Source organism: Podarcis erhardii (assembly GCF_964252035.2).
Source record: "Podarcis erhardii genome assembly, chromosome: 13".
NCBI lineage: Eukaryota > Metazoa > Chordata > Lepidosauria > Squamata > Lacertidae > Podarcis > Podarcis erhardii.
The window spans coordinates 53,554,374-53,582,368 of NC_138502.1; the positions used below are offsets into that span (position 1 = coordinate 53,554,374).

At 45.7% G+C, this 27,995-nt stretch overlaps 1 protein-coding gene and 1 long non-coding RNA gene across 3 annotated transcripts; both read right to left on the reverse strand.

Moving 5' to 3' along the window:
* Nucleotides 1–1,288: 1,288 nt before the first annotated feature.
* Nucleotides 1,289–27,974, reverse strand: SVOP (SV2 related protein). 2 transcript variants are annotated; one of them, XM_081836540.1, is made up of 16 exons: nucleotides 27,779–27,974; nucleotides 18,342–18,502; nucleotides 18,003–18,088; nucleotides 17,329–17,427; nucleotides 15,437–15,508; nucleotides 14,250–14,374; nucleotides 12,836–12,899; nucleotides 11,907–12,032; nucleotides 11,354–11,482; nucleotides 10,459–10,532; nucleotides 9,071–9,147; nucleotides 8,662–8,769; nucleotides 7,730–7,841; nucleotides 6,084–6,165; nucleotides 4,981–5,070; nucleotides 1,289–4,401 (listed from the first exon to the last, which is right to left on the reverse strand). In XM_081836540.1, exons 1-16 carry the CDS (start codon nucleotides 27,811–27,813, stop codon nucleotides 4,210–4,212), a joined length of 1,632 nt encoding a protein of 543 aa, XP_081692666.1. In that variant the 5' UTR covers nucleotides 27,814–27,974; the 3' UTR covers nucleotides 1,289–4,209. The 2 variants fall into 2 exon arrangements, with proteins under 2 accessions (XP_081692666.1, XP_081692665.1); XM_081836539.1 differs by lacking the exon at nucleotides 27,779–27,974 and having other exon boundaries at nucleotides 18,342–19,254.
* Nucleotides 19,662–20,934, reverse strand: LOC309327360. The gene is made up of 2 exons (XR_014150519.1): nucleotides 20,302–20,934; nucleotides 19,662–19,999 (listed from the first exon to the last, which is right to left on the reverse strand). It is a non-coding gene; the product is annotated as an uncharacterized lncRNA (long non-coding RNA).
* Nucleotides 27,975–27,995: the final 21 nt, after the last annotated feature.

The window sequence follows — 27,995 nt, forward strand, 5'->3', positions numbered from 1 at the left end:
CACCCCCTGGGGGTCAGTGGGATTACCAGAGAGGCATTAAGAGGCAAGGGGGCAGTAGCTGGGCACTGGCAGTGCAAATGACTACCAGACTTTGAAAAGCTGGTGTCACTGGTTCATGTTACTGGATTTTGTCAAATTAATTGAACTAAATAGTTACAACTAGATTTTGAATAAACATGCAGTTGTTACCATTTGGGTCTGCTGGCACCAGAGCCCCACATCTCATCCCTTGAACCCTGAGGAGACACTTCTGCCATTGGACTCTAATGACTGGATTCTAGACTCCTCAGAGGCTCATGAAAGACCTGAGGAACTTTCTCCAAAGATTCTGTACTCTGGCAGCTTGAAGTCCTGTGGCCAAGACAAAGCCAATGGTTGCAGGAAAAGGCACCACCCTGATAACTGCAAGACATAGTAACCAGAGAGCAGGGCCTTAGTCGCTGTGGTCACCTAGCCCAGACTATAAAACTTCAATGCACTCCTGAGACAACCTGCTTTGCCTGCTTTAGTTGCAGAATAACTCAGGGCTCATCCAGACTTACCCTTGCCCCAGCACTTTCCCCCAAGGAAACCTGATATTTACCACTGAATTGGAGCAAACATCAATTAGGCTTTCTCTGGATTGATGTTTGGTCCAATTTATCGCTAAAGAGCAGGTTTTCTGGGGGGAAGCAGCAGGGCAAGGGCAAAACAATGAGGACCTGTGCCTAGAAAGTGCGGGACATGAAGAAAACTGATTGGATCCCTGCTTTCTAGACACAGGACAAGCCCATGCCTGGATAAGCCCCTAAATGTGGTCCTCCTGAAGCAGCACCTTGTTGTGCCTAAACTTTGCTGCCAGGTTGTTCCATCATCTCATGAGGCTACTCTCTACATCAGGCCAGGGCTATCTGCTTAACCTTGGAGTTAAAAATGGAACCTGACAGGGCTTCCCCTAGACCTCAGCTCTTGGCCAACTCTGCTCCCTGAGGTCATTTTAACTAGAGATGCTGAGAATTAACCTGGGGAGTTAACCACAAAGCACATGGCCTGTGGACACCCCACACTTAATAGGACAAGAGAAGGAAATGTCCGGTCATTGTTGAGTGGGATGGAAAAAAGACAAACAGCTAGTAAATGAGAGGAAGGGCTACTCCACCAGTTCTTGGGTGGTTTGTGGTCCAAGTCCATCCATGCTGGGTGACATAAATAGGCTTTTTGAGAATGGTGTGTCCTGAAAACCTAGGGAGGAGAGGTGGCCCACATTTTGGGCACAGAGTAGCCACAAAAGCTCCCATAAAGCTCACTATTGTAGAAACTGTTCATTTATTTAACATAAAATATCCAGTGTGGAATCAAATCATCTGATTTTGCATCATTAACAGAGAAACAAAAATTGAGTACAACAAGCTTCAGTTTTACAGAAGTCTTATTTTCAACATGAATGCACACCTAGTTTAGAAACTGTACATAACGCAGTAGAGACATTCAAGTGTTCTCCCCCCACCCCAATTCCAGCAAGCATTGAGCAATACACAAAGACCATTCATCACAGAGTATGGAAAGAATCACTTTTCCTCCACAATAGCTTTGCACATCAACAAACTGGACAACCAACAGAACTCTGAACACACAATTAAGTTCAGTTCCAAGTGATATTTTTACATTGGTGATTTTTTATTTTTTCATGGTTTCCAGGAGTTTGTAGGCCTAAGGCATCAATGCCAGATTTTATATAGAGAATCAGTTTTCCAGAAAAGACAACAACACAGATTTCCGTAAGAGTCAAGAGCTTTTACTAAATTAAATCTTGGTTTCTGTTACCCAAGCGAAATCTTATGGATTCAAACAGAACAACCCCCACGTTGATGGCCATCTCTGTTAAACAAAATTTGTGACAGTATACTTTTCTATAGGACTGAATAAAGCGCAAGCATACCTAATTCAAAGAAGGTTGGTTTTGTCATACAGATATTTTGAATTCAGCAGCCACCATAGTATCATATGTCCTGCCTGGCTCTAGCCTATGAAGCTTTTAATGTGTTTGGGGGGGGACCTCTCTCCCAAATGAGAAGCCCCAGATCAAAAGGCCTCTGCGACCAGATGAGGGTCAAGAGCTTCAGGTTGGCTGCAGCAGGGAAAGGGAAAGCTGCACAATGTATTTCCATCCGACAACTCCTCTGGGACTTAAAAAAACCCCCATTAGTAGGATTAGAACCACCCACACAGAAACAGGCCCAGCACAGTTGCACAAATGCAGACCATCTTCATGGATTCTGCCTCTTGAAGTCCATCTGATCATAGAATTGTAGAGTTGGAAGGGACCCTGATGTCAGTGGATGTTCCTTGCAATCCTTAACAGCCCTTTTCACATGCAAATAAGCACCTACAAATTCACATGGGATACACTTATCAATGGCTATGGATGACAACTAAATGGCACCACCTTGTCTGGAGGCAATTTACCTCTGCAACATTAGGCAGGGAGGGGAAACAGCAGGGAGAGCAGTTGCCTTCATGTCCTGCTTCCTAGCAGTTATGGGCTGCCCACTGACAGAAGCAGGATGCTGGGCTGAATGGACATCTGCCCAATTCAGCAGGGCTCTTATTTGTACCTGCTTCTCCTTATAGGGTAGTTTTATTCAATGTGTTCATTCATTTTGGGAGTTTTCTAAATCTTGGAGTATGAAATGAATTGAGCCGAGGAACCATTTTCCTGGAGAGCAAGGACTCGTACTTTTTTCATTGTTCAAAATTCCAAGACATGAGGGATTAAGCATAGAGGCCAAACGCCATCCCCATCATGCATGGGCTCTTGACTTTCCACGTCAACCCTTGGATCACTCTGACTGACCAGACAACTGCAGAAGCAGCCCCAGCAAAGTGTTACAGGGGCTGGGACCCAACGGAGAGAGCCACAGCATGTATTTCTGAATGCATACACACCTGGAATCACAATAGCAGGTTCTCACTGGCTTTACTGACAGGGAAATGAACCCCAAGAAAATGAAATTCTGCTTCCTGTTCTGATGGGTGAACAGAAAGATCTGTGTAGACCAGCGTTCCTTTGTTCCACAGGGGCCAGCCAGATGCCTCTGGGAAACCCACAAACTTGCCTTGAAGCCAACAGCCTCTCCACTGCTCTTGTTCACCCCAGCTAATTGTTTTGGGTGGCATAGACTGTCCCTGAAACTGGAGGTTCTATGAGGTCATCAGGACAAATAGCCTCTTCCATGAATTTGCCAGAAGCCATATAACCCATAAATCAACGAAGTCTTTAAATGAAGGAATGAATTTCCTTTGTCTGTGCTGAATCTGCTGCCCCCCAGTTTCTCTGGATGATCCTGAGTTTAAATATTATGAGAAAAGCTTTTCGCTATTGAATTTATCCACACCACCCATAATCTCATAGAACTCTCTCCTGTCCTCCCCTCAAGTTGCCATGTTTCTAAACGAAAAAGCCTCAGATGCTTAAATGTTCCTCTTAGGAACATCCTTTCAGTCCTTCAGCTGCCCCTTTCTGCGCTGCCATGAGGACTGCTTGCGCACAACATCCCAAATGCATGGCCCTGTTTGCAGACTTCACCTCTAGGGCAAGCAAAGTGGTGGGTTTCTTTGTTTCTTTGTGGTTAGTAGAAGAGCTCTCAGAGCAGCATTTGCTGAAGTTCCCAGCTGCTCTTTAAGACTCAGAACCTCTCTGGCAAAGAAGCTCTCAAAGGCTGATGGTCCTTTGTGGATGTTGATGGGAGTGCAAGGCAAGTGATTAATTCACAAGTGCATGAGACTGATGGAGGGCTGCACTGGGATCTGGGGCACAGATCTGCAAGCCCACTTCCTGGCATTGAGGGCATTTGTGCAGAGCCAAATCCTGTCCATCGATCTGCCTGCTTGGCATGGAGCACTTGGCGTCAAGAAACTAAGCTTGTTTGTCATCAACCACACGAAGGGGCAGACAGTTTGGCAAAGGCTCCCATTTCTCTTCCTCCCCGGCTGCATCACATTCCTCCCCCGAAACTCTCTCCCGCACGTTCACTCTCCAGATTTAATACCTCTCCTTGCACAAGTGGACAGTGATGGGTGCGAGTGAAAAAAGGCACCCAGGACACAGGTGGAGCGTTCTTGCTTTTGGACACACACGGCAGTGACAAGACATTCTGCTTTTCGGGTGCCAGAGCTGGAGGGGTGGAAACTCCTTGGACGACCTTGCGGCTGGGCCAGCGCGTCGCGTCATCACCCCTGAGACCCAGAGTTTGAGTGTGGGACTCCGCGCCCAAACATCTCCTGCCCCCATTCCCTGTGGGTGGACTCCTGCAGGCCGCGGCCTTTGGTTTCGATGGGCAGCAAGCAAGAAGCGAGAGCAGCCAGGATGCAGCAGCCGCTGTAGACTATCAGCGTCAAATAGACAGAGGACTCCAGCATCACCTGGAAGTGGGGGGGGGGAGTCAGCAAAGGCAGACACAGAAGGGCCTCTGAGCCAACTCTCAGGGTCAGAGAGCTCTACACATACGAGTTGCCTGGCTTCACCATTAAGGGTTGGAGTAGATGAGCTGAATGTTAAAGAGCATAAGATGTTTCTGGTTCGGGCCAAGGGCCCATCTGGCCGAGCATCATCTTGTCGCAGGGGCCACCCAAATGCCTGTGGGCATGGATTAATTGGGAGGGCAGGCTTTATGTTAGGGGGGCAGAACTGAGTTATCTGTGATGCAATTGGTCAGTTAGTTAAGTATTCTTATTTATTTACTTGATGGGGGGGGCAGCTGCACATAGTAGCACAGGTTCCCCTTTAGCACACAAGGGACCTAGAATTCTTAGGAATAAGGTTCAGGATGCAAAAACAGGCCTAGCAAATGTAGAATTTAATGTCCAAACTCTATGCCTCTGTGTAGCAACAACCCAGCTCTCTCTCCCCTCCAAAATCCTCATCCCAGGACCCTAACTAGCAACCCCAGGACATTCTGAAATACCCACCTTGATCAAGGAATGAATTTAACACACTGTTACCTGAGCGATAAATGGTGTGATGAGTGCGCCGACTCTGGCTACCCCGCTACAGGTCCCGAGACCCAGAGCACGAGTGGCCGTGGGGTAAACCTAAGGAGAAATTCATACGTGCATTGGCACATGGGGACATCTTGCGCTGAGATTCCTGCACTGCAAGGGGTTGGACTAGATGACCCGTGGGGTCTCTTCCAACTTTATGAATCTATGATTCTACATGCCTCACTTCTCTGGATCTCTGAATAGTCACCAGAAAGGTGATAAGGGGCAGTGGAGGGAAAGGATGCTTCTGGTCATGTGCAGAAAGCAGCCCCCAAGCAATGGGCCAACACATACTGCCCTCAAGCATTTGAGATTTGGGGGCAGGGATTCCTCCAGGTCAAAAGCAGACGTTCATGGCTGGTGCTAATGGCTGAGAAGGGTGTGCAGGTCCCATATGCTAATAAAAACACAACATGAGATCCTGGGATCCCCCCCACACATACATTCCATGTTCCACTGGGCAAGCGGGAAAGGTGGAGGCGGCTGCCAACTGAGGAGGTACTTACTGGATCTCATGAATCATAGGATTGTAGAATTGTAGAGTTGGAAGTGACCCCAAGGGTCATCTAGTCCAACCCCCTGCAATGCAGGAATCTCAGCTCAAGAATCCCTGACAGATGGTCTCCCAACCTCTCCTTCAAAACCTCCACGGAAGGAGAGTCCACCACCTCCTGAGGGGCCCAACAGCTCTTACTATCAGAAAGTCTTTCCTAATGTTTACTCAGAATCTGTAGTGCATTCTGGGACCCCCACAACCCTAAAATTACACGGAACTGCAAGGGATTGTTGTGAAAGAGACAACACAGCGAACACAGCAAGCCGTCTGGAGGCAGCAGCACAAGCCTCTCTTTCCCATGTGCTCCATGGAAGCGGAGAAATCCCAGAGACCCTACGGGGGCTTGGTTTCACAGTCTCTGCCTTGCTCTTCCACGCCAACCACGATGCTCCTGTCCCACCCCATCAAGACCTCCTTGCTACTGATGCTCCTTTGCTCAGGCCTGCCCCAAATCCTGGTCCCGGGCAAGCCCCCTCCTCAAAGAATATTTGGCTTCTCGTTTTCTTACCTCAGGGGTGTAAACGTAGGCGGCTTGAAATCCTCCCGAAATAAAAGCCCTTGCAATGAACAATAACACAGTGAGAACTTTCCTGTAAGGACAAAAGGACAGTGTTTTTGTTTTGAGAAGATAGATGTTGGTACATTTTGACAGGACGCACTCATTGTACTGCTGTATCATAAGAACATGATGTTATGGGTTTCTTGGGGTTCAGATTCCCCTAGAATCATAGACTCATAGAGTTGGAAGAGACCACAAGGGCCATCGAGTCCAACCCCCTGCCAAGCAGGAAACACCATCAGAACACTCCTGACATATGGTTGTCAAGCCTCTGCTTAAAGACCTCCAAAGAAGGAGACTCCACCACACTCCTTGGCAGCAAATTCCACTGTCAAACAGCTCTTACTGTCAGGAAGTTCTTCCTAATGTTTAGGTGGCATCTTCTTTCTTGTAGTTTGGATCCATTGCTCCGTGTCCGCTTCTCTGGAGCAGCAGAAAACAACCTTTCTCCCTCCTCTATGTGACATCCTTTTATATATTTGAACCTGGCTATCATATCACCCCTTAACCTCCTCTTCTCCAGGCTAAACATGCCCAGCTCCCTTAGCCGTTCCTCATAAGGCATCGTTTCCAGGCCTTTGACCATTTTGGTTGCCCTCCTCTGGACATGTTCCAGTTTGTCAGTGTCCTTCTTGAACTGTGGTGCCCAGAACTGGCACAGTACTCCAGGTGAGGTCTGACCAGAGCAGAATACAGTGGCACTATTACTTCCCTTGATCTAGATGCTATACTCCCATTTATGCAGCCCAGAATTGCATTGGCTGGGCTGCATCAATAGGAGTATTCCCTAAATTCCCTTCCCCATAATTCCAGTTCCCGCCCCCCAGCTACGCCACTGCATCTAGGTGCAGGTTGTTTGTCAGTGTAAATAAAACCCTATATCACGAAGACACTGCAGTCTCTGCTGTGCCTCATTGTCCCAAAAGGGAACACAGCCCCTGGTAAGCATGCCTCCAACCCTGAGATCTTGCACCATTTGTGCAGATGGGGGTGGTGTGTAACAATAACAGCCTCTTGCCGGATCAGGCCTAAGGGGCCCCGTCCAGTCCAGCACCCTGTTCTCACAGTGGCCAGCCAGGTGCCCCAACGGGAAACCCACCAGCGGGACCCAAGCACAGGAGGACTCTCCCCTCCAGCAACTGGGATTCAGAAGCATTTCTGCCTCTGACTGCGGAGGCAGAGCATAGTCACCCAGGCTAAGAACCATCCTTAGTCTTTTCTGTGGTGTCTTGGAAGACCAAAAATGGGAAGTGGAGGGCAGAAGCATCACTAAAGCTACCATTTAAATTCTTTGTACTGGTCTGCAACCTTCCCTTTACCACGAATAATGCTCTTTCTGTATCCCCCATGTGGAACCTCTGAAATACTTTGCTCCGGGTTTGCCGGAAAGTTCAGAATTTGCAGGTGTGCAGACTACCTGCTCCTCACAACAGTATGGAGAACCTCCACACAGTTAGGTAAAAAAATTGTAGCACAACTTTGAATATGTCCCAGCCCCCCCCCCCAGTGCTTTGCAGTGCCTTCCTTGTGGGGGTGGGGCATTTGCAGGGTTGGGTGGGTTCCCCCCAGCAGCCGGTCTGGATCACTTTGCTCACCTTCCAACGCAGAGAAAGAGTAGGAGGCTGCAAAATGCAAAGACAAAGAAGCAGAGGGCCATTGTCTTCTTACGCCCAATCCGATCAATAACCCATAAGGTCACTAGAACACCTGGAGGAGGAGGAGGAGGAGGAGGAGGAGGAGGAGGAGGAGGAGGAGGAGGAGGAGGAGGAAGATGTTACTGACTGAAGCAGGCTTGTGAGTAGCTCTCTGCTCGCCCGTGGTGCATGGCCACAGCCTTCATGTCAAGCAGGCAGAGCAGCAGTTATGGAAGCTGTTGCTTTTTTCAGGCCATAAGCTCTTCTGGGGTAATGGGCTTGTGGATTTGTTTGTTCTGGCTAGCAACTTTTCTGAACTTATTTTCAAAGCCTTCCCTGCCTCTCTGGCTGCTGTGCAGCGCCCAATTCAGATGGGTCATGGAGGCAATTCTGAGGTTGGTGTGCTCTGAACTAGTGCACAGCATAGGACTAGTGCACAGGCATGAAATCTAGTGGGTCGCTTGCTCGCTCGCTTGCTTCTTTCTTTCTTTAAAAAACTGGTGTTTCTCTGGCACATGTTCAAGGCAGTTTACAGCAACAGAGAGAGAAAGAGAATTGCTGAGACTTTAACCATAAGAATGAGATACAAATCCAGAAACAAAGGAATTTGTCTTATATTGAGTCAGATCATGAGTCCAACTTGCTCAGCCTGGTCAACACCAGCAGTTCCCTAAGTGGGTGATACTGCCCACCCCCTGGGGGTGAGGGTGGGATTTCCTAGGGGAGCAGAAGGAGGCAGGGCTGCTGGAATGACTTGGAATAGCTGGTGTCACTGGATCACATTCATCAGTTTTGTTGAATTAACTAAGCTACATAGTTTTAATTTGATTCTGAACAAATGTGCAAATTTTCCCACTCGGCTAATCGGAGCCTTTAATTTCCCAGCAGTCTACCTGGGAACTCGGAGAGAGTGGTCCACAGGAGGTCGATGTAGTCCTTTTCAGTCAGGTATTCACATGCCAGGCTGCACTTGGCCTTCACTGCTTTTCTCTTGCTGGATACTTAGAAGAAGCAAGAAGAGGAGGAGGAGGAGGGTGAATATGTGATATTTTAAGAAATCGTTCCAGCCTCCCCCCCCCCCACACGCACATGCATCCCTGCACCTTTGGGCCTGGTGTGCCCCTGCTGCAATTTTAAGTTGCGAGGTGAACCACCGAGTTGTGAGTGTCACCTGCGAGATCCCCTCTCCCTATGTATGCCCACTTGACCACTTGGATCAAAGGAGCTGGAACTGTGACAGCGTTTGCAAGAAAATGGTATTTTAGTCTGGCAGCAGCCGCCCTCCCTGCCTGTTGTACTCACAGCTGCAGAGGTCTCCTGCTTGAAAGAGCTCCGTGGTTAGTAAAACTAAGCCGTAATAAGAAAAGGCATTGGAGAACCTGGAGTGAAGAGAAGCAGAGAGAGTGTTGCAGGCAGGCAGGTGCATTGAAAAGGAACATGGCATGGCCCTGAGTCTGGGGTGGGGAGGGGCTGCAGGCTCAGGATCCAACGGGGGGAATGACATTGCGCATGTGTGTGCACAGTGCAGCTAGGTTCAAGCTCACAGTCGGCTGGGGTGGCCAGGAGCAACCTTGGTCCGCATCGTAATTCGCAGTTAGCTTGCCACAGTACAAATCCAGTGTCATAAATTCAGTCACTAGTCCTCTGAACATAAGAACATAAGCAGAGCCTGCTGGATCAGGCCAATGGCCAATGGCATCCTGTTCTTGCAGTGGTCAACCAGTTTCCTGTGGGAAAGCAGGGAGCAGAACAGGAGCACAAGAGCCCTCCGTCCTCCCGTGGATTCCAGCAGCTGCTGGGCAGAAGCAGAGCTGCGTGCAGAGGCTTTGGAGGCAGAGCAGAGCCATTGTGGCTCAGAGCCACTGATCGCCTCCTCCGTGAATCTGTCCCATTCCCTTTGCCTCTTGTTTAACGCATTGACCGTGTCAAAGAAGGAACCTGCAGGTCAGCATTTAGCAAACAGCATCTGCTAAATTCCCTTTTCCTTGGGCTGCACTTTTAATGTTTTTGACCAAAAATAGAAAGGGGTCCTGATCAATTTTAACACAAGCACTTACAAAAACGGCTTTCAAGGGCTCTCCTTTTTTTCTCTTTCGCACTAGAGGGAAAAACTTTTGTTGCAGTGGGGCTGTTGCTCGGTTAAAGAAATATGAATTTAAGTGCACAAGTTTTAATCAGCAGAATAAGTGGGGTGCACTAATTTACACCTCTGGCTATTTAAGCATTTGCATTAATCAATTAATTGAGTAGAGCATGTGTGATGGATTAACTAGGATGTCTTTAATCAGGTCACAGCCTCGTCTCTTGCACTTTTAAAGAGTGCATTCCCCCTTTTGCATGTGAGTTTCCCCCCACCTTGGCTGCCCCAGCCTCTCATTACATCAGGGATGTTGCCAAAAGGAGCCAGGCACTGCAGCGCCCCCACGTCAGGTGGCGGTACTGCATTAATCAGATCCAGCAGGGATTGTAGGGCTTGAGAAGCCAATTGAGATCCCGCCTGACTCTATAAAGCTGCCGGATCTGTGCCCCGAGGGCGCAAACGAAGCCACAGGGCCACCCGACTGATGTGCCAACTTTCCCTCAGGCCACCAGATCCCATGATGAAAGGGGGTTATATACAGTAGGTCTAATAAATAAAATCAATCTCGGAGAGGCAGGCTGACCCTGAATCTTCTCTATCTTCCTCTTACCATATAAACCAAAGCAGGAGGGTTGTCCATCTAAACTGGGGGGTGAAGAGGTCCCTCATCTTCCCTCTGTCTTCCTGTTTGGAAACAAACATATACATAGATATAGGGAAGCTGGGTCCTGTCTGAAAACATCGGCCGGGGGGGGGGGCACCATGGATTTCTTAGGAGTTTGCCTGGCATTCTTCATTCATCTGATGAGTCCCTGTGGCAGCTTCCCAGCTGTCAGAAATTAGCAGCGCCACATTCACACCATACATTTAAAACACTATCATACCACTTTAAATCAATGTTGTTTTCTTTGCCCAAGGAATCCTTGATTCCCCTCTCAGAGCTGCAATTCCCAGAGTGGTTTAACAACCAGTCCCTCTTCTCAGGGAACTCTGGCAATTGTGGCTCTGGGAGGGGAGGGGGGGCTTCTACAACTCTCAGCACCTGTAACAAACTACAGTTCCCATAATTCTTTGCGGGGAGCCATAACTGTTTGGTATCATAGCACTTTATGTGCAGGGTGTGGATATGGCCCAGTTGAGTACCTGAGATGGGGCCTTTTCAGAGGTGGCACCCATAATATGCCTGCCTCCCCTCCCCTGCTTACAGCAAATACACTTTTATTTTAGCTATTTTTCATATGCTATTTTAATATTTTTTACTGATGTTGTGCATATTATTTTTTGTAAGACATCTCAGACATTTTAATGAAGTGAGATACAAGTCTTGCAGACAAATGAAGAAAATAAATAATCCCAGGTCTGAGCCAAGTGATCCATGCACACTTTTGTTGAAGCTCGCTGGATTTTGGGGTGGTTGTTTCATAGAACCCTAGAATGGCAGAGTTGGAAGGCTCCCAAAGGTCATCTAGTCCCACCCCCAGGAATGCTGGTCTGCCTGCACTCACCTGCCTGGAGATGATCAGTTTCCCCAGAGGCATTGGAGCTCCATTCTCAGTCGCTATCCGCTTCAAAGTGGCAAAGGCTTTCTCCTGATTCCCAGATAGCACATCGTATCGCGCACTTTCTGGTAACCACTGTAAAGGTATGATAAATTTATTTTATTCATTTCATAAAAATTATATACTGATTGATCGCAAAAAATACACCTCAAAATGGTTTACAAAAAAAGAACAAAACATGAAATTATCAGGTTTTTTTTAAAAAAACAGCTATCTGAAACATTTTAAAAAACCCAACAAGCTGAAAGCCTGTCAATAGTGTCAATAGTGTATATATCTGGATAGTCTTGCCCCGCCCAAAAAATGTTTTTGGCAGGTGCCGAAAAGAGTACAGTGAAAGTGTCTGCCTGATGTCAAGTGTGTGTGCTGCCACACTAAAATATTGATTTCTTACAATCACTTTCTGTCCAAAGGCAGGAGACCAACCAAATGGACAGGACTAATATGAAGCCGTGTCCCCCCCCCCCCAAGACTTTGGGAAGCCAGAAGGGATACCTACGAAACACAAGATGGCAAAGAGCAGAAGGGGGGCCGCCGAAAGGATGAGCAGCCAGCGCCAACCCAGGGTGGGCATCACAAACACCGCCAGGAGAACCTCAAAGACGGTCCCAATGGCCCAGAAGACCTGCCCGTGTGGAAGGACGGAAGGGGTTTGGAGATGTCAGCCCCATCGCAACAGGTGAATAACAATACATCTCTGTTCTTGGCCCTTGCTGCAACATGTTCTACGATGCCTGAAGAGCAGGCATTTGGAATACTTAGTAAGCTTTCAGCTTTAAGTGGCACTGTCTAAGACCTCAAAGACATTATCTTGATATTTATAAATAAAGCATAACCTTTTAAAAAATGTTACTACCCCAACACCAATATTATTAATTTTTATTTTTTCCAGGGAATGTGAACAAAATAACCCACATTTGCAGGTATGTTTAATTTTAACTTTCATTCAGTTTTGCAGTTTTTCTTTTCTTATCACCCACCCCAATCTCTACTGAGCAGTGAGAGATTCCAAGGGTCTTTACACTTGACTGAGGAGCATCGCATTTCAAGAGGGGCTTGTTATTGTGTGCTATTTAAATGTATTTCTTGTTTAAACAAATAAATAGATTTTTTTAAAAATCATATTGAAAATATCCCTGACAGTTCACTGTGCTCACTGCGACTGATGGGGCTAGAAGCTAAAACATCTGGAAATCCCCAGTTGTGGGAAGGCTGAAAGCATGAACCACAGCAGCAACGGGTTGAGGGCCAGCTGCCTCCTTCCCCCACCCCAGGAAAGGCTTTGAAGGAAGGAGCCCCCACTGATCTCCTGATCACATCTGAACCTTCGCTTGGGATGCTCTCTGTCCTGGGATGGCCTTGCCTTTTGGAGCAGAATGGTAACCCCTTTCCTGCCAACAGCCTCCGCCTCTTTGTTTTCCCACCTACCTCAATTAACAAAATGCATTTTGCTCTAGATTTCATTGGGAGGAATTCTGCATACAGCGTCACCCTGGAGAGAAAGGAAAGAGAGGAGGCAAAGTCACAAGGAACACACAGAGGGTGGGTGTGTTTGGAAATCTGATGGCCTTCCTCCTGGAACTGACACGGGAAGAACTTAATACAACTTTATTTCCCCTGGACAAACAACTGATATACCTACACACCACAACCACAAAAAATATTATAAATATAAATTATCTATTTTGGGGAGTCAGATGACTTCTAAATGTGATATAAAAATGTCTTCAGTAAATGTAATATGCAAAGCAAAAATATATCATACAAATCCTCAGAAAAGGAACATATCCCAGGAGCAGAGCTAACATGTTTGAATCAAATGGCATTAATAAGATTCCCTTGCTAAGCATCACTTGGCAGCTGATATAGTGGAGTCCAGAGTCCAAAACTGGTGGTTTCCCCATGGATTTGTGGTTTGGAAATTCATCACTCTGTAATGGTTCTGAAAGCTTTGGTTTGATTTTGTTCTGGCTCTTGAAAAAACTTGAGGGGTGGGGGTGGGGGCTGGCTTTATTTCCAAGTGAATGCTGGTGCCTATGAAGGAAGCCCATTAGCCATTGATTAAAGACCTGCTCAGGTTGCTTTGAAACAGCCCACCTGTGGGGCAGAGGATCCATGTTCACAGGTCCAATGAATGGGGAGAAGGGAGGGAGGCAAAGTGCTTCTCCTGACCAGAGCAAAGCAGGCCTGGAGTCACTCCAGGGGCACAACTCTTGGGGATGCCTCATCCTCCCAGTTCAGGAGCTCATGTCTTATTCAGGACTGATCTCTCCTGCCCCGCCAATTATTTCTGCCGTTTTCATCTCTGAATTCTGCCTTTGTCTGGGCCACGTTTGACTTCCCAGAGGCACCTGGATCCACACTGCTAAATGTAAGCAGCTGAAAAGGTTGGGCTTCCCAAACGGAGGTGCTTTGCAGTTTAGCTGAGCTCCTTTAGATATTTGAAGATGGCCATAATGCTTTGAGGTGGGGAAGATGGAAGGCAGTTACTAAATGCAAAAGAAATTTGGGACATACTCAGCTTTTCAACTGAAGAAAAAGAAGAAGAAGAGTTTGGATTTGATATCCCGCTTTATCACTACCCGAAGGAGTCTCAAAGTAGCTGACATTCTCCTTTCCCTTCCTCCCCCACAACAAACCCTCTGTGAGGTGAGTGAGGCTGAGAGACGTCAGAGAAGTGTGACTAGCCCAAGGTCACCCAGCAGCTGCAGGTGTAGGAGCGGGGACGAGAACCTGATTCACCAAATTACGAGTCCACCGCTCTCAACCACTACACCACACTGGCTCTAAAGCACTAAAACCACCAGGAAGGGAGGGGCAAGGAATGGGAATATTGACTTACGACTGAGGGACTCCTCCGATGCCAAAGCCCACCAGCCCCCTCAGCACCAGGATCCAGCTGTAAACGGGTGCAAAACCGCTAAGAATACCATAGTATAAGGTCCAGAGCACACTGATCTTTAACCCCTGCATTGGATTAAGAAATACAAAATTGAAAGAAGACCACTGCCCTACTCTCTGACAAGCTTCTTCCTGACTTCAAAAGCAATTCTCCTTCTCTTACAGGGCCAACCATAAATTCTGTGTTGTCAATCTCAAGACTGGATTACAGCAACGCGCTCTAGCTGGGGCTGCCCTTGGGCCTGGTTCAGAAGCTCCAGCTGGCACAGAATATGCCTATCAGATGGCACATAACATGTGACCCCATTCTTGAACTGTCTGCACTGGCTGCCCATCTACTACTAAACCAGGTTCATGCCCTTGTGTTTCTCTATAAAACCCTGAACAACTTTGGGGCATTGTTGGTTGTTCCCCGAGTTGGTGAGACTCATTTGACAACAATGAGAAACTGAGCATTTAGTGTCATTGGCCCAGCCCTGTGGAACACCCTGCCACTAGAAATTCATCAGGCACCTTCCGTTTCAACATGCTGGGGGGGGGGATATATTCCTCCAGGCCTATACCAGCGATTCAGAATGCATCTTGCCACAATAGTTAGCTGATTTCTGATTTAAACATTTTTTTAAATGTTTTTTATTGTATGGTTTTATGTACAACTGTTCTAAACTGCTCTATTATTTTTTTCAAAAAAACAATTAGTCGTATATAGCTATATTTATAAATAAATAAATTAATAAATATCCACTATATCTTACACCAAGGGAAATGAATCTGTGGCCCTCCAGATATTGTTGGACACCAATTCTCAGCAGCCCCTGACAGTATGACCTACAGTGAGGGGTGATGGGAGTTGTAGTCCCATGATCATCATCTGGTGGCCCCAGGTTCCCTGTTGTAACTCAAAAGAAAAGCAGAAAGGTAATTACAGCCCACGAATGTGGGAGGGAGGAGTGAACTGAATTTAAACCGAGTCAGACTTGGAAAGATTAGTCCCGAGTAGTGGCAGAGAGGTACACCACCCGGTTTGAAGCCCCACTGCCTAACCACAGAGGGCCTTCGTGGCACTCAGTTTGGTGGCAGCAACTAATTCTGCCTGGCAAATACTTCAGGGGAAGGCTGGAGACTTACTGTTTTTCTGCCATACTGGTCTGAAATGTTTCCCCAGAGTGTGGAACTGAACATCATTCCCATAAACACCACCTGCATCAAGTGAAGGAAAGGATATTTGTTATTCACAGGCTGAACTGGGAGTGTTCTAAGAGAACCATCTAGAAAAGAAAGCGAAGAAGAAGAAGAAGAAAACATTCTTAGCCCAAGTTTGGCAAGATCTCAGAACTAGAATTTGGCACACAAAGATCTGAATTTTGAGCCACGACTTGACAAAATGTCCAATTTTTGGATGATCCCACAGGGGTATGGGAGATCTGTTATAATGGATGACAGATAGCATCTTAGAGGCTGACAGTAAAACGGCAATATTATGAGGAGTGAGAGACAGATATATCCATCCTAAATTCCTAATATCAATCTTTCCATTTTTAGGGGAGAGGGGTGTGGGAAATCTGACCTCAGAGCTTTGGCCTGCTAACATTTGGCCTGGTAACATTGGGGCTAGATGGGGAGGGTTATGTACAGATTTTTGTTATAATCACCTGCTAACTGCATGGTGGAATCAGTCATACAGCGCAATGAGTGTCTTTTACCAGTCACATCTGGTTTGCCAGCTGTGGCCATTTCAGGACAGAGAGAGCCTTCCCAGAGTGATCCACACACTCTTGGACTACAGCAATGCACTCTGTGTGGGGCTGCCCATTGAGCTGGTTCAGAAGCTGCACCTGGCTCTTGGTGTCTCTCCTGGGTGGCTCTTCGGGGGGGGGGGATGAACCACCAACCCTGAAAGGATGGTCCTGGTGGCTGAACCTGCTTCAAGGCACTTAAACTGAGGTTGAATGACCACCTGCTGGGGATTCTTTAGTTGTGATTCCTGCCTTGGACTCAGGGGCAAAGGAAGGCGCTGTGGCACCCGGGGCGGGCATCACTATGGAGGGTACATGTGCGGTGTCACTACGTACGATGCATGCGCTGTATATAGTGACACTGCACATGCGCTGTATAGCGGTTTGCTGCCAGCGCCGCTCCAGCGCCATACGGACGGTGCCGGGATCCTCTGCTCATGGCTGCAGCCGTGCACGGAGGATCCTCCACATGCAGCTGCAGCAGCGCGATGGCTGCACACGCCACCGCAAGCCCCTGCAGGGTGACTTCTTGTCACCCCCGCAGTCATGGAACCCGAGGCTTAGCGCCCCCCAACCACCCCGTTGCGACCACTGCTTGGACTTGATGACCCTTCCAGCTCTACAACCCTACGATTTTGTGGACTTACAAGGCACAGCCAGGCTTTTCCTGCACAGACTGGCCTGTTTATGAAGATCTGCCTGTGAGGCTCTCTCTGTCTTCTTTAGTTGAGGCCAGGAGGAGGGAGAGGTGACAAACTACAATTCCCATGATGCTTTGTGGGAAGCAGTGTGCTTTAAATGTGGTTTAAATATATGGTGTGGATGTGACTTGTGTTCAGGAAACATCAGCACAACCCTACACTGGAATATGGTGGACAATAGATCTACCAATCATGTCCAACTCCTTGTAGATTTATCTCCAGAGAGATTAAAGCTAAGGGAGTTTGCCTCGTGGCAAAAACAGTGTGTAGCCTCAACAGGCACCTTTAACCAAGCCCCATATTCCTGCATTTCAATGGGTAAGTGAAAAGGTTGCCCAAAGGAAGAATAACCTCCACCAATAAGCAATGCTAGAGTTTAGAGCTGAAATTCGGTGAACGTGAAGCAAGCCACAGTGCGAGACGCAGGTGTCTTTGTGGGAGAAATAGAATCCTTCAACACTCTTGGGCGTTCTGCAAACTGGTGAGCTTGTAGGACAGAGAGGGGTTTTTGACTTTTTGAACAACCCACAGTTAATGAGTGGAAAACCTTACAGAATGCAAGAGCTGTCTGGTATTTTCCTACCGAGGTTAGCAATGCAACCTGCCAGGTGGGTAATCGCCACTCACAGTGAAGCTGGGGTGCAAGGATGCTCAGAATCATCATTTCCATGGCATCAGCCATCTAGAAGGGCAAGAAGGAAGAAGGCAGTAGTTAGAGCACCAGCTCCCCTGACAGTTCACCAGATTTCTCTTCGCCTTCATATGTATATATATAATTGATTTGTTAGCAACAAAAACAAACTGCAGACACAGCACAAGGAAAGCAAATAAAGAACCAACCATGTACATCATAAAGCCTCACAGCCTGGATAACAGTACAAAGACACAGCACAGCCCAAAGCGATAATAAAGTGTTAACTCATAAAAAGATCCCCTTTGCAAATAATAAAAACATGTAAAAATAAAAGTATTCTCCACCTGTAAGTTCCATCATTATTGAGAATAAAGGTTCTGTATAGTCTTAAATGAGCCAGGCAACTGCATGTACTGGTGACTTTGAGCAACTTTGTGCCTCAGCAGTTGCCTAAAATCAAGCCATATATCCCAAAGCCAGTCTCTTCTGGCTCAATGCCTCCCATCATCCAAGCCAGGGAAACTGAGGAAAATTAAGGTGGGAAATAGTTGCAGTTTGTGGGCCAACCATTCCCTGGCCCTGGCCCCCCCTTGGCTTTGCTATTTCTAGCAACCTCTACTTGCCCATGCTAAGCCTGTCAGGATGGAGAGTTTCCACTGGAACCTGCCAAATCCGATGGCTTCCACCGCATCTTCCACCATAAACGTATCTAGAACAACAAAACAATATAATAGTACAATGTAACAATAACTTAAAAAATAGCAATACCCACTAAAAGACAAAAGGGGGGGTCCTTGGGTCAGCAACCACAATCCATTTGAAAGAGACCAAAAAATGTTTACAGTGTTAAAGTGAAGTTATGAAAGGCTATGAAAAGTTTTGGGGTATTTAATTTTTTTCACAATGCATATTAACATTTTGCTCCTTCCTCAGGAGTGAGAGCAGATGTCCACACAACTCACCATCAGTTGGGTTTGCAAACTCCTTTGGCACCATCCCTCCATCTTCCAGCTCCACAGCCTCTAACTGCGTCTGGACACCCTCAATTTGGACTTCATGCTCTCCTGAAATTACATCTTCATCTGACCGTGAACTCTCCCCTGTGCGACGGAACTTGACAACCCTAGTGGTGTGGGAACCATAATGAATACATGGCATGGATGTACAGAAGAAACAGGTGTGCATCACGTAAATGCTTTCCCTCAAGGGTGAGGAACCTGTGGCCCTTTGGATGTTGTTAAACTAGAGCTCCCAGCACTCTTAACCATTGGCCATGCTGGCTGCTGAGGCTGCTGGGAATCAGAGCCCAACTTCTGGGGGCCCTGCTTGTGTCTTCCACAATAATGCAACACCTAGATCATCTTATTCTCTTTGGAAATCACAGCAATGTTTCTTGTGGGCTTGCATTTCAGGCTTGAAGTGAATGTTTCCACCTGTGCCTAATTTTATATTAATCTCCCATCCAAAAGGGATCTCATGCTCAGCCTTGTGAGTTGTAGCTGGTGCAGTCAAACAACCATGCACAGCAATTTTCCTTGAAGGTGAAGGACGCCTGACAACCTGACAGAATCCAAATTCTGTTTGTTTCTGCAAAAGAGAATGACACCTAATAGGTTGCAATAAGTACCGATAGCTAGGGATGGAAGGAACTGTCAATTTTCCTTCTCTCGGTTTCTCATTTTTCCAATCTTAAATCTAGTTCTTCACATTTCTGCAGAAATTTGCAAAAAATAATAGTTGTAATCCACATGAAAATTCTTCAGCATTTTAGTGCAATTTTTCCATATAAACACATTTTTGTAGGCAGTTTTGACCAACATATACATTTTGCAAGCATTTTCTCCTAATATGATGCACTCTTGTATTTGCACAAATATATTTGTTTTTATGTACACTTTCGCCGAAGAATGGATGCTTTTGAATTATGGTGCTGGAGGAGACTCTTGAGAATCCCATGGACTGCAAGAAGATCAAACCTCTCCATTCTGAAGGAAATCAGCCCTGAGTGCTCACTGGAAGGACAGATTGTGAAGCTGAGGCTCCAGTACTTTGGCCACCTCATGAGAAGAGAAGACTCCCTGGAGAAGACCCTGATGTTGGGAAAGATGGAGGGCACAAGGAGAAGGGGGCGACAGAGGACGAGATGGTTGGATAGTGTTTTCGAGGTTACCAGCATGAGTCTGACCAAACTGCGGGAGGCAGTGGAGGACAGGAGTGCCTGGCGTTCTCTGGTCCATGGGGTCACGAAGAGTCGGACACGACTTAACGACTAAACAACAACAATGTACACTTTTCCCCAGTACATGCATTTCTGTAAACCTTGTCTGGTCAGAGAACTGCATTGCAAAATTGGGATAAGTTTGGATTTCAAAGTATGGTCCCAATTTGCATGGTGTTTCAGAAAGTGAATTGCATAGATTCGGCTGAACTGAATTTCTCCTGCAGGCCTATCCATGATAGGTTACCTTTACCCAGCCCACCTTTATCCTCTGCCCACATACCTGGGAGCAAGTCCCATGGAACTCAGTGGGACTTACTTTTGAGTAGACATGTATAGAATGCAACCCACAAGCAAAAGAGGCAAAATCACATTAGATATACTGTACACACGTCAGCTGTACTGTACACACGGACAGATCGTGAAGCTGAGGCTCCACTACTTTGGCCACCTCATGAGAAGAGAAGACTCCCTGGAAAAGACCCTGATGTTGGGAAAGATTGAGGGCACAAGGAGAAGGGGAGGACAGAGGACGAGATGGTGGGACAGTGCTTTCGAAGCTACAAACAAGAGTCTGACCAAACTGCAGGAGACAGTGGAAGACAGAAGTGCCTGGCGTGCTCTGGTCCATGGGGTCACGAAGAGTCGGACACGACTAAATGACTAAACAACAACAACAACAACAACAACACACGTCAGCAAACACAATGGATGATACTTCATTTTTTAAAATTGACATTTTGAGATAGGAAGCAAGAAAACAGCATCTTTTCTACCCAAAGTGATTGCTTTGCTTTGCTTCATCATAAAACTGGCCCCGGAAAAAATTATCATTGTTCACTAGCTAGAGCTGGGTGCTGAGGCCCTTGCAACTGTTTCCTAGGGCTAAAATTAAATGCAAGCAATTTGAGGCACTAATGTCTTGACAATATGAAAATATCAAACCCCTCTTCCTCACCCCCAATTTAGTTCCATTTGCAAACTTTATCAAAAAATAAAAGACATCAGGATAGTTCTGAAATTTTCACTGGTGGTTCTGATGAGAGGCTACAGTTTTTTATTACAGTATTTTATAATGGACTGGTGCTGTTTTTCCAGGAAAAGCCCATCCAAAGTTGCTTACAAGTTGTTCTAGATTTGGAAGGTCATGATAACAGATTTGGTTGGCATGCATATCTATGGTATGAAAAGATAAAAGTACATAAATAATTTTTAACACACTTGGTAAGAAAATCAATTTATGGTGTATGGGAGAAATATAAAAAAATTGTTAGTGCAGAAAACACCATGGTGGCTTTCCCCACTAAAAGTGATACCACTGAAAAAGTTGGATGCGAAAAATACCGTATTTTTCCTTCTATAACACGCAGATTTTTTTCTCCTAAAAAGGAAGGGGAAATGTCTGTGCGTGTTATTGAGCGAATGTGTGGTCCCTGGAGCCAAATGGCGCGAGGGGAGGCAAAAAAAATCAGGCAAAAATCAAATCGCGCGTCTCGGAGAAGGGAAACCTGAAAAGAGGAAGCGGCTGCTTTCCTGCATTCTGCCTCAGGGTCTTACTGCCCACCTACCTCTGTTTCCTTGCTGTGTTTGCTCAAACGGAACAAAGAGCAGGGAAAGCCCCTCCCCTCCAGGCAAGCAGAGGGGAAAGCAGAGTGTCGTCTCTGTGCTCCGTGCTGCTGAAAACATGCAGGAGGGAGGGAGGGAGAGAGAGAGAGAGAGAGAGCTGGCTGGCTTGGGTGGGTAGGTGAGGGAAAACTTTTGCCTTCCTTTCCTCCCTCCTGTTATACCCCTCTCCTGCATTCTTAGCCAGCTGCTTCTCTGCACACCCCTCTCGTGCTCCTTGTCCGTTCTGTGTTTTTCCTTCCCTCCCCACTTAAAATATGGTTAAAAAGCATGGATCCACATGGATCCTCAGGATCTTTGCATTGGGTCACCCCAAATTCACCATCAGATCACATAGCATGTCCATGGCTACAGCCTGCCCCCCAAAATCATGCACCCACTGTTGCCTGGGGCTGCAATGGTGCAAAAACGTGGTTAAAAAGCATGGATCTACATGGATCCTCAGGATCTTTGCATTGGGTCACCCCAAATTCACCATCAGATCACATGTCTGTGGCCACAGCATGAAGCACAAAAATGATACATCCACTGTTTCATTCAGAATGTTTTTTCCCTTGTTTTCCTCCTCTAAAAACGATGTGCGTGTTATGGTCAGGTGCGTGTTATAGAGCGAAAAATACGGTAAATGGGAACTTATAAAGAGCTGTTAACAGAGGTAGAGAACCAATTGAAACTAAAGAATTTTGAAGATATAAGAGAGTTCTTAACAGATTGGTTACAATACCATCAATTAAATGATGTATTTAAAAAGGATAAAAGAAATGGATTCAGTAATGAAATCTCAAGGTTTGAAAAGGAATTGTTGGAAAATAAAGTAAAAACACTCTCTAAAATGTAAAAGATGTTGTTAGAATGGTATACTAAAGATGAAGAGGTTAACTTGGTAATGATATAATGGGCAAGAGATTTTGGATACAATATTCAACTCTCCTCTTGGGAGAAGCTATGGAGAGAGGACTTAAAATTTACAGCATGTAGAACACTGAAATAAAATTATATGAAGATGATGTATAGATGGTATTTGACTCCCAGTAAGTTAACAAAAATGTCTAAGACTAGTTCAAATACGTGCTGGAAATGTAAAGAAAAAGAGGTCACCTTTATCATATGTGGTGGACCTGTAAGGTGATAAAAGCATATTGAGAAATGATATACAATGAGTTTTTAAATAACCTTTGTTAAAAAACCAAAACCCTTTTTATTAGGAATTTTAGGTGCAGAGATACCAAGGGACTTCAAAAGACTGCTCATGTATGCGATGACAGCAGCCCGGATACTCTTAGCCCAAAGATGGAAGAAAGACAAAACACCTACAAGAGAAGAGTGGACAACAAAATTGATGGACTAAATGGCTAAAATGACTGGAAAAGTCAGGAACCAGGATGTCAATTTTTTTAACAAGGACTGGGAATTTTTTAAAATTTTACTTGAAAGAACACTGTAAGCAGCTAAAAACATTAGCAGGACTGAAATTACACTTGCAATGTGAAAAGAACCATGGATATAAATAGAGTTTTAAGGATAAAAAGAGGACGATATGATATGCAGTGGGAAATGGTTATTAGCGGACTCCACTTTTGATTCTATTTTATTATAAAGGTTAAAAAAAAACGCAAAGCTGCTTACAACAATGGGAAGACATATATAATGAATTAAAGAAGATATTTAGACATATGTTCTTGAAAAAGCCAGATACATTCTTGTTGGCAATGGTAGGAGAAGACATTACTAAGAATGACCAGAAATTGTTCTTATATGCAACAACAGCGGCGAAGTTGTTGTTAGCCCAGGACTGGAAACAACAGCAATGACCAACAGTAGAAGAATGGTGACAGAAGGTAATGGAATATGTAGAAATAGCTAGATTAACGGGGGAAATTTGACAACAGGGCGATGAAACATTTTTAAAAGAATGGGAAAAAATTATGTCATACATAGGAAGGATAAGGTGAAATAGTGAAACCAGTAGAACCTCATAATGTGAAATACAAAGAAAATTTCTGGATAAAGAAAATAATTAAAAGTAAAATGTATAATGTATAATGTGATTAATGTAACCAATGGTAGTTGTAAATGAATACAGACAATAAGAATTGTATATACAGGAGGATTTATTTGGCTATAGACACTCTATGGACAAATACGAAAGAAGATCAATAATATACAAAAAGGATGAAGACAATGCGAAAAATTTAACGACTTCCGGGTTAGCGCCATCAGCGAATGGCGGAGTTCCTCCGACCGGAGGAGCTGGCTCGGTGGAAACTGGGTCTTCCCGCCGCGGCGAGGGTGGGGACCCACTAGAAATCCCAGGTGGAGGAAGCCTGGGAACATGGGGTTCGGCAGAGCACCAGGAGCGCCTCCTCTACTCGCGGGGAACCCCATTTTGGGGCTCCGGAGCGAAGTAGGGTGAGCGGCGCGGTGCTGCGAACTGATTGCTATTTTCACAGAGGGAAGCCGCATAGCCATTGCCGGAGAGCGCTGCCTTTTTCCTGTCGACAATTGGACTCTAAACAAGTACCCGTGAGTAGAAACGGAAAATTGGATCAAGAAACATCCTAATTTGGCACCGAAGCGGGAAGGTTCAAAACAGGAAGTCCGCCTTCCGCTTTTTGTAAACAGACTGAAGCAAAAACCTTGTAAGCTAATAGCCTGGAAAGTTGTTTTGTAAAGGGCGAAATTTCCTTTATTTATAACCACTAAAACCCCCTGGGAAGCAGGAGAAAAGGGGGGGAAATTTGACTTTTTAAGCCTGCAGGAGAGGGAGTAAAGAAAAATAAGTTTCCACCATCTCAAACCTGGGAACGGGGGTCAGAGACAGAAATTGTTGGAGACGTCCATTGACTGTGAATGGAACATTTTGACAGATAGCTAAAAAAAAAAGAGAGAGAAACAAACTGATTCCAGTGTTGCCTTTTGCATTCTAAAGAAACAAAATATTTGAAAATTGAAAGTAACTTTCTTTTGTTGGACATGCTTTAAAAAGATGGACATAAATAGAAAGTGTCTCCTCTAGAGGGAGCTTGTTAAATTGTTGCTGCAGTTTACTTGGGGACTTCACAGCTGCGAGATTAAGATCGTGGAAACAGACTGCGACCTTGAATAAAAATGTGTTTGGAAGAAGTCTTGGTGCTTGCTTTTTGCAAGACGAGCGCTTTGCTGGAGCAGTTGCATGAGAAGATGGATTTGATGAATGAGACGTTGGATTTGATGACTGTTGTAGTCGGTGAATGTGGACAAACAGGGAATACTGACACAGAAATCATACAGGGACCAACTCAGGAAACTGGCTCGACTGGGCAAATGCAAGGGCAGATGATAATGGAGGAGGTTGCGGTTGTACCTCAAGCAATACAAATGGAGAGATCTGAGGCCCTGCAGGAGCATAAGCCGTTGTTTTGGAAGATTGAATTTGGAATGAGCCAGAGGGAGTCTGGAGCTGAGGAGGCTCTTAACTTTGGAGGGACTTTGAAATATGCTGTTAAATATTTTTTGAATTATATTGATGACTGTGGGGAGTGGACTGTGGGGAATGGGCTGGTCTGATGAGGGGAGATGGAGATAATTATGGGCTGAAATCCCCCAGAGACCTACTCCTCAATGAGAAAGGAAAGAAATCAAGAAAGAGATCAACTAAAGATAAGGAAAAGTGCAAGTATGAACAAGAAGAAGAAGATCTGCAGAAGGAGCATGCAAGAGATTTAAGAGCCTCGGACATAAGACTACCAGGTTGATGGACTAGATGGAATGGACAGTAAGGACTGACATAACCCGAGATCAGGAAGAAGGGACGTTGGATGAAAATTGGAAGAGTCTATAAAGAAAAACTTTTATTTTGGGATCTAGTGTAAAATTAATGAATATTAGGGAAAATGTTGGAATGAAACTGTCTGGCTTTAGTAGAAATGATATAAGGAGTTATGTATAAATAAGCATTAAGTTTTAAGTTTAAGGTATGTTAGAAGGATGTTGGAATGAAGCTATGTGGTTTTAGCAGTAATGTTATAAAGGAGCATTTAAAGATGGATTATTAACAGGTGAGAATGTAAAGTTATAATATATTAAGATAAATTATTAAGATAAAAGCAAAAATGGAAAGGATTTGCTGAAATAACTAATTGAACTAGAATACAAAAAAGGGAGGTGTGAGGAGGTCAGGGAAACAAGTAAATGAAAGTCAAGATATGGAAAGGTTGATTTGTTTTTAATTGTCTTTACTTTTTTGTATTTTGTATTTTTTGTTTCTTTTTCTTTTCTTTTTTTTTCTTGTAACTTTTTTGAAACTTTAATAATTTTTTTTTTAATCAAAAGACAATGCAAAAAATTTAGATGTGATATAAAAAGCCAGAAGAAGGAAGGAAAGAAGGAAGTCGGCCCTTAGGAGCAAAAATGTAAAATGTAATACAAAATGTGTATGTGGAGTATGTAAATGAAAATCAATAAAGAATATTATGGGGGGAGGAAAACTACAAGTCTTTAAAAATAAATAATTAATAAAACAAGCTAGAACCAAGAATAAAAACTGATTCAAATAAATAAAAACTGACTCAGAATTCCCAGGACATCCTAATATTCCAGCCTCCATGCAGCAAGCTGAGCAAAAAGGTTACACAGGGAAGGCAAATAAAAAGGGATGAGGCTTTAAGTCCGTCCAAAGATGCCTGAAGTGCTGCTGCCCCCACAGCACTGCGAGGAGGAAGGCAGGTCCAAAGGTGTGGAGCCACCACATAAAAGACTCTATCTCGCTGTCTCTCATGGTTGCCAGCACACAACTAAAATTGAGAATTACCCCTGCAAAGAAATACAACACTGTATCAATATTATCCAGAGTGCAATGGGGGGAGAGGCATGAAGGCGCGTCTCCACCCCCATCATTCTTCCCAGACGCTGAGGTCCAGCGCTGAGGACCTTCTGGCGGCTCCCTCATTGCGAGAAGCAAAGCTACAGGGAACCAGGCAGAGGGCCTTCTTGGTAGTGGCGCCCGCCCTGTGGAACATCCTCCCAGCAGATGTCAAGGCAATAAGCAACTATTTTACTTTTAAAAGACAACTGAAGGCGGCCCTGTTTAGGGACGTTTTTAATGTCTGATGCTGTATTGTTTTTAATATTCGCTTGGAAGCCACACAGAGTGGCTGGGGAAACCCAGCCAGATGGGTGGGGTATAAATAATATATGATGATGATGATGATGATGACGACGACGACTCAATGGCAGGGCACATGTTCTGCATGCAGAAGATCCCAGGTTCAATCCCTGACATCTCCTGCTCTGAAACCCTGGAGAGCAGCTGGCAGTCAGTGTTGACAGTACTGCCCTAGGTGGACCAAAGGTCTGACTCAGTAGAAGGCAGCTTCCTGTGTTCCTAATTAGTAGTGTTGCTTTGGAAGAGTGAATGTCCTTGGTCAACATATCCAGAAACTGGAGAGGATGGTAGTGCATTCCTTCTACTATTGGTTGTCACCCTTTGCCCGTTCCTATTTTATCCACAAGTTCTTCATAAGCATTGTAGTCCATGATGCAAGAAGCTGGCTAACTGCTCTTTGTTTTTAGCAACACCATGTCTTTGTGGCTTCTGCCAATGTAGCTGAATGGGGAACTATGGCTCCCAGGATTTGGAGGGGTAGTCATTTGCTTTAACTGTAAGGTGTGGATCTGCTCTTCAGCCCCACTGAATTCATTGAACAGGACTTATTTATGAGTAGACATGGTTCAGATTGCACAGTTACTGATCTTTGCCTTGAAGTGGGGGAGGGAGGTCTTGATTCCTGAAATGTTTCACGGCTGTGCTCCTGTGTGCACTACAGAACCGCATGCCCACGAAATGGAGCTAATTATACCAACGCCTGAAAGATACTTAAAAGAAGTCTTCACTGACTGCCAAGGAAGAAATCTTATTTGCTCTCACAAGCTGTGCCTGGACTGCAAAGAAGAATAATCTTCCCTCCCCCAACAAAAACAGAGCCAGACAGTCACAGAGAAGCAGAAGGCAGTGAAACCTTAACCCCTGCATTTGTGTGGGTGTCACTGTTGGCTGCACATATCCACGGAGTGAGCACCCTCCCCACACCCCCCACACCCTGTGCGGCAATGCAAAGCACCTCTTTTCCAAGCCTCAGAATGTCCAACACCAGACCTGGTGGACCCCAGTACAAAGCTCTCTTTTAAGAGGAGGGAAGATCCCCTCCCCATTCCAGAAGGAGGCATCATGTTAGAAGGAAAAGCCGGTGGGGGGTGTCTAGAATGAATATATTTAGCACCCCTAGTTGCAAAAGCATCGGTTGGGTTGGATGGTTCTTTCTGAAATCTTAAAAATATCCCCATGGTTTTGATTTAAAAGGTGTGACAGTCATTCATAAAGCGAGGCTCTTGCGTAGGCAAGCAAGGAAAATTGCTGGCTTCCCTGAGACCTTGAGGCCAATGGCCCCCTTTGGAAAGAGAAACCTCGCTGCAGGGAGGGGGCTGGGGGCTTGCGATTCTCCTGGAGGTCCTGGGTTATTCTTCCCGCCCCTCCCTCTTCCCAGCAGAGCTCCAGCCCTTCTCCCTCCCCGGGTTACTCACGGCAGCTGTCTTAGCTGAAATAAATCTTCCTCCATTGCGAAGGCAGGGCTGGAGAACCCTCGCTCATTTCTCTTACATGGTGGGAGGAAGGAGAGGCGCGAGGATTTCAGGAGGTCTCCGTGCTGGACAGCTCCTGTTTCTGCAAGCCGATCCGAGCTGGGGAGACCCGGGAGAAGGCCGAAGAGGGGCGGAGGGGAGGAGGAGGAGGAGGAGAAAG

Excerpts from the sequence above, each read along its gene's own strand:
- SVOP (XM_081836539.1), bottom strand. The coding sequence starts at position 18,564 with ATGCACACCTGTTTCTTCTGTACATCCATGCCATGTATTCATTATGGT. Across the intron at positions 7,842-8,661 it reads CACTCTCTCCGAGTTCCCAG|GTGTTCTAGTGACCTTATGG; the intron begins GTAGACTGCTGG and ends CTCCTCCTCCAG. Across the intron at positions 5,071-6,083 it reads CCTACGTTTACACCCCTGAG|GTTTACCCCACGGCCACTCG; the intron begins GTAAGAAAACGA and ends ATTTCTCCTTAG.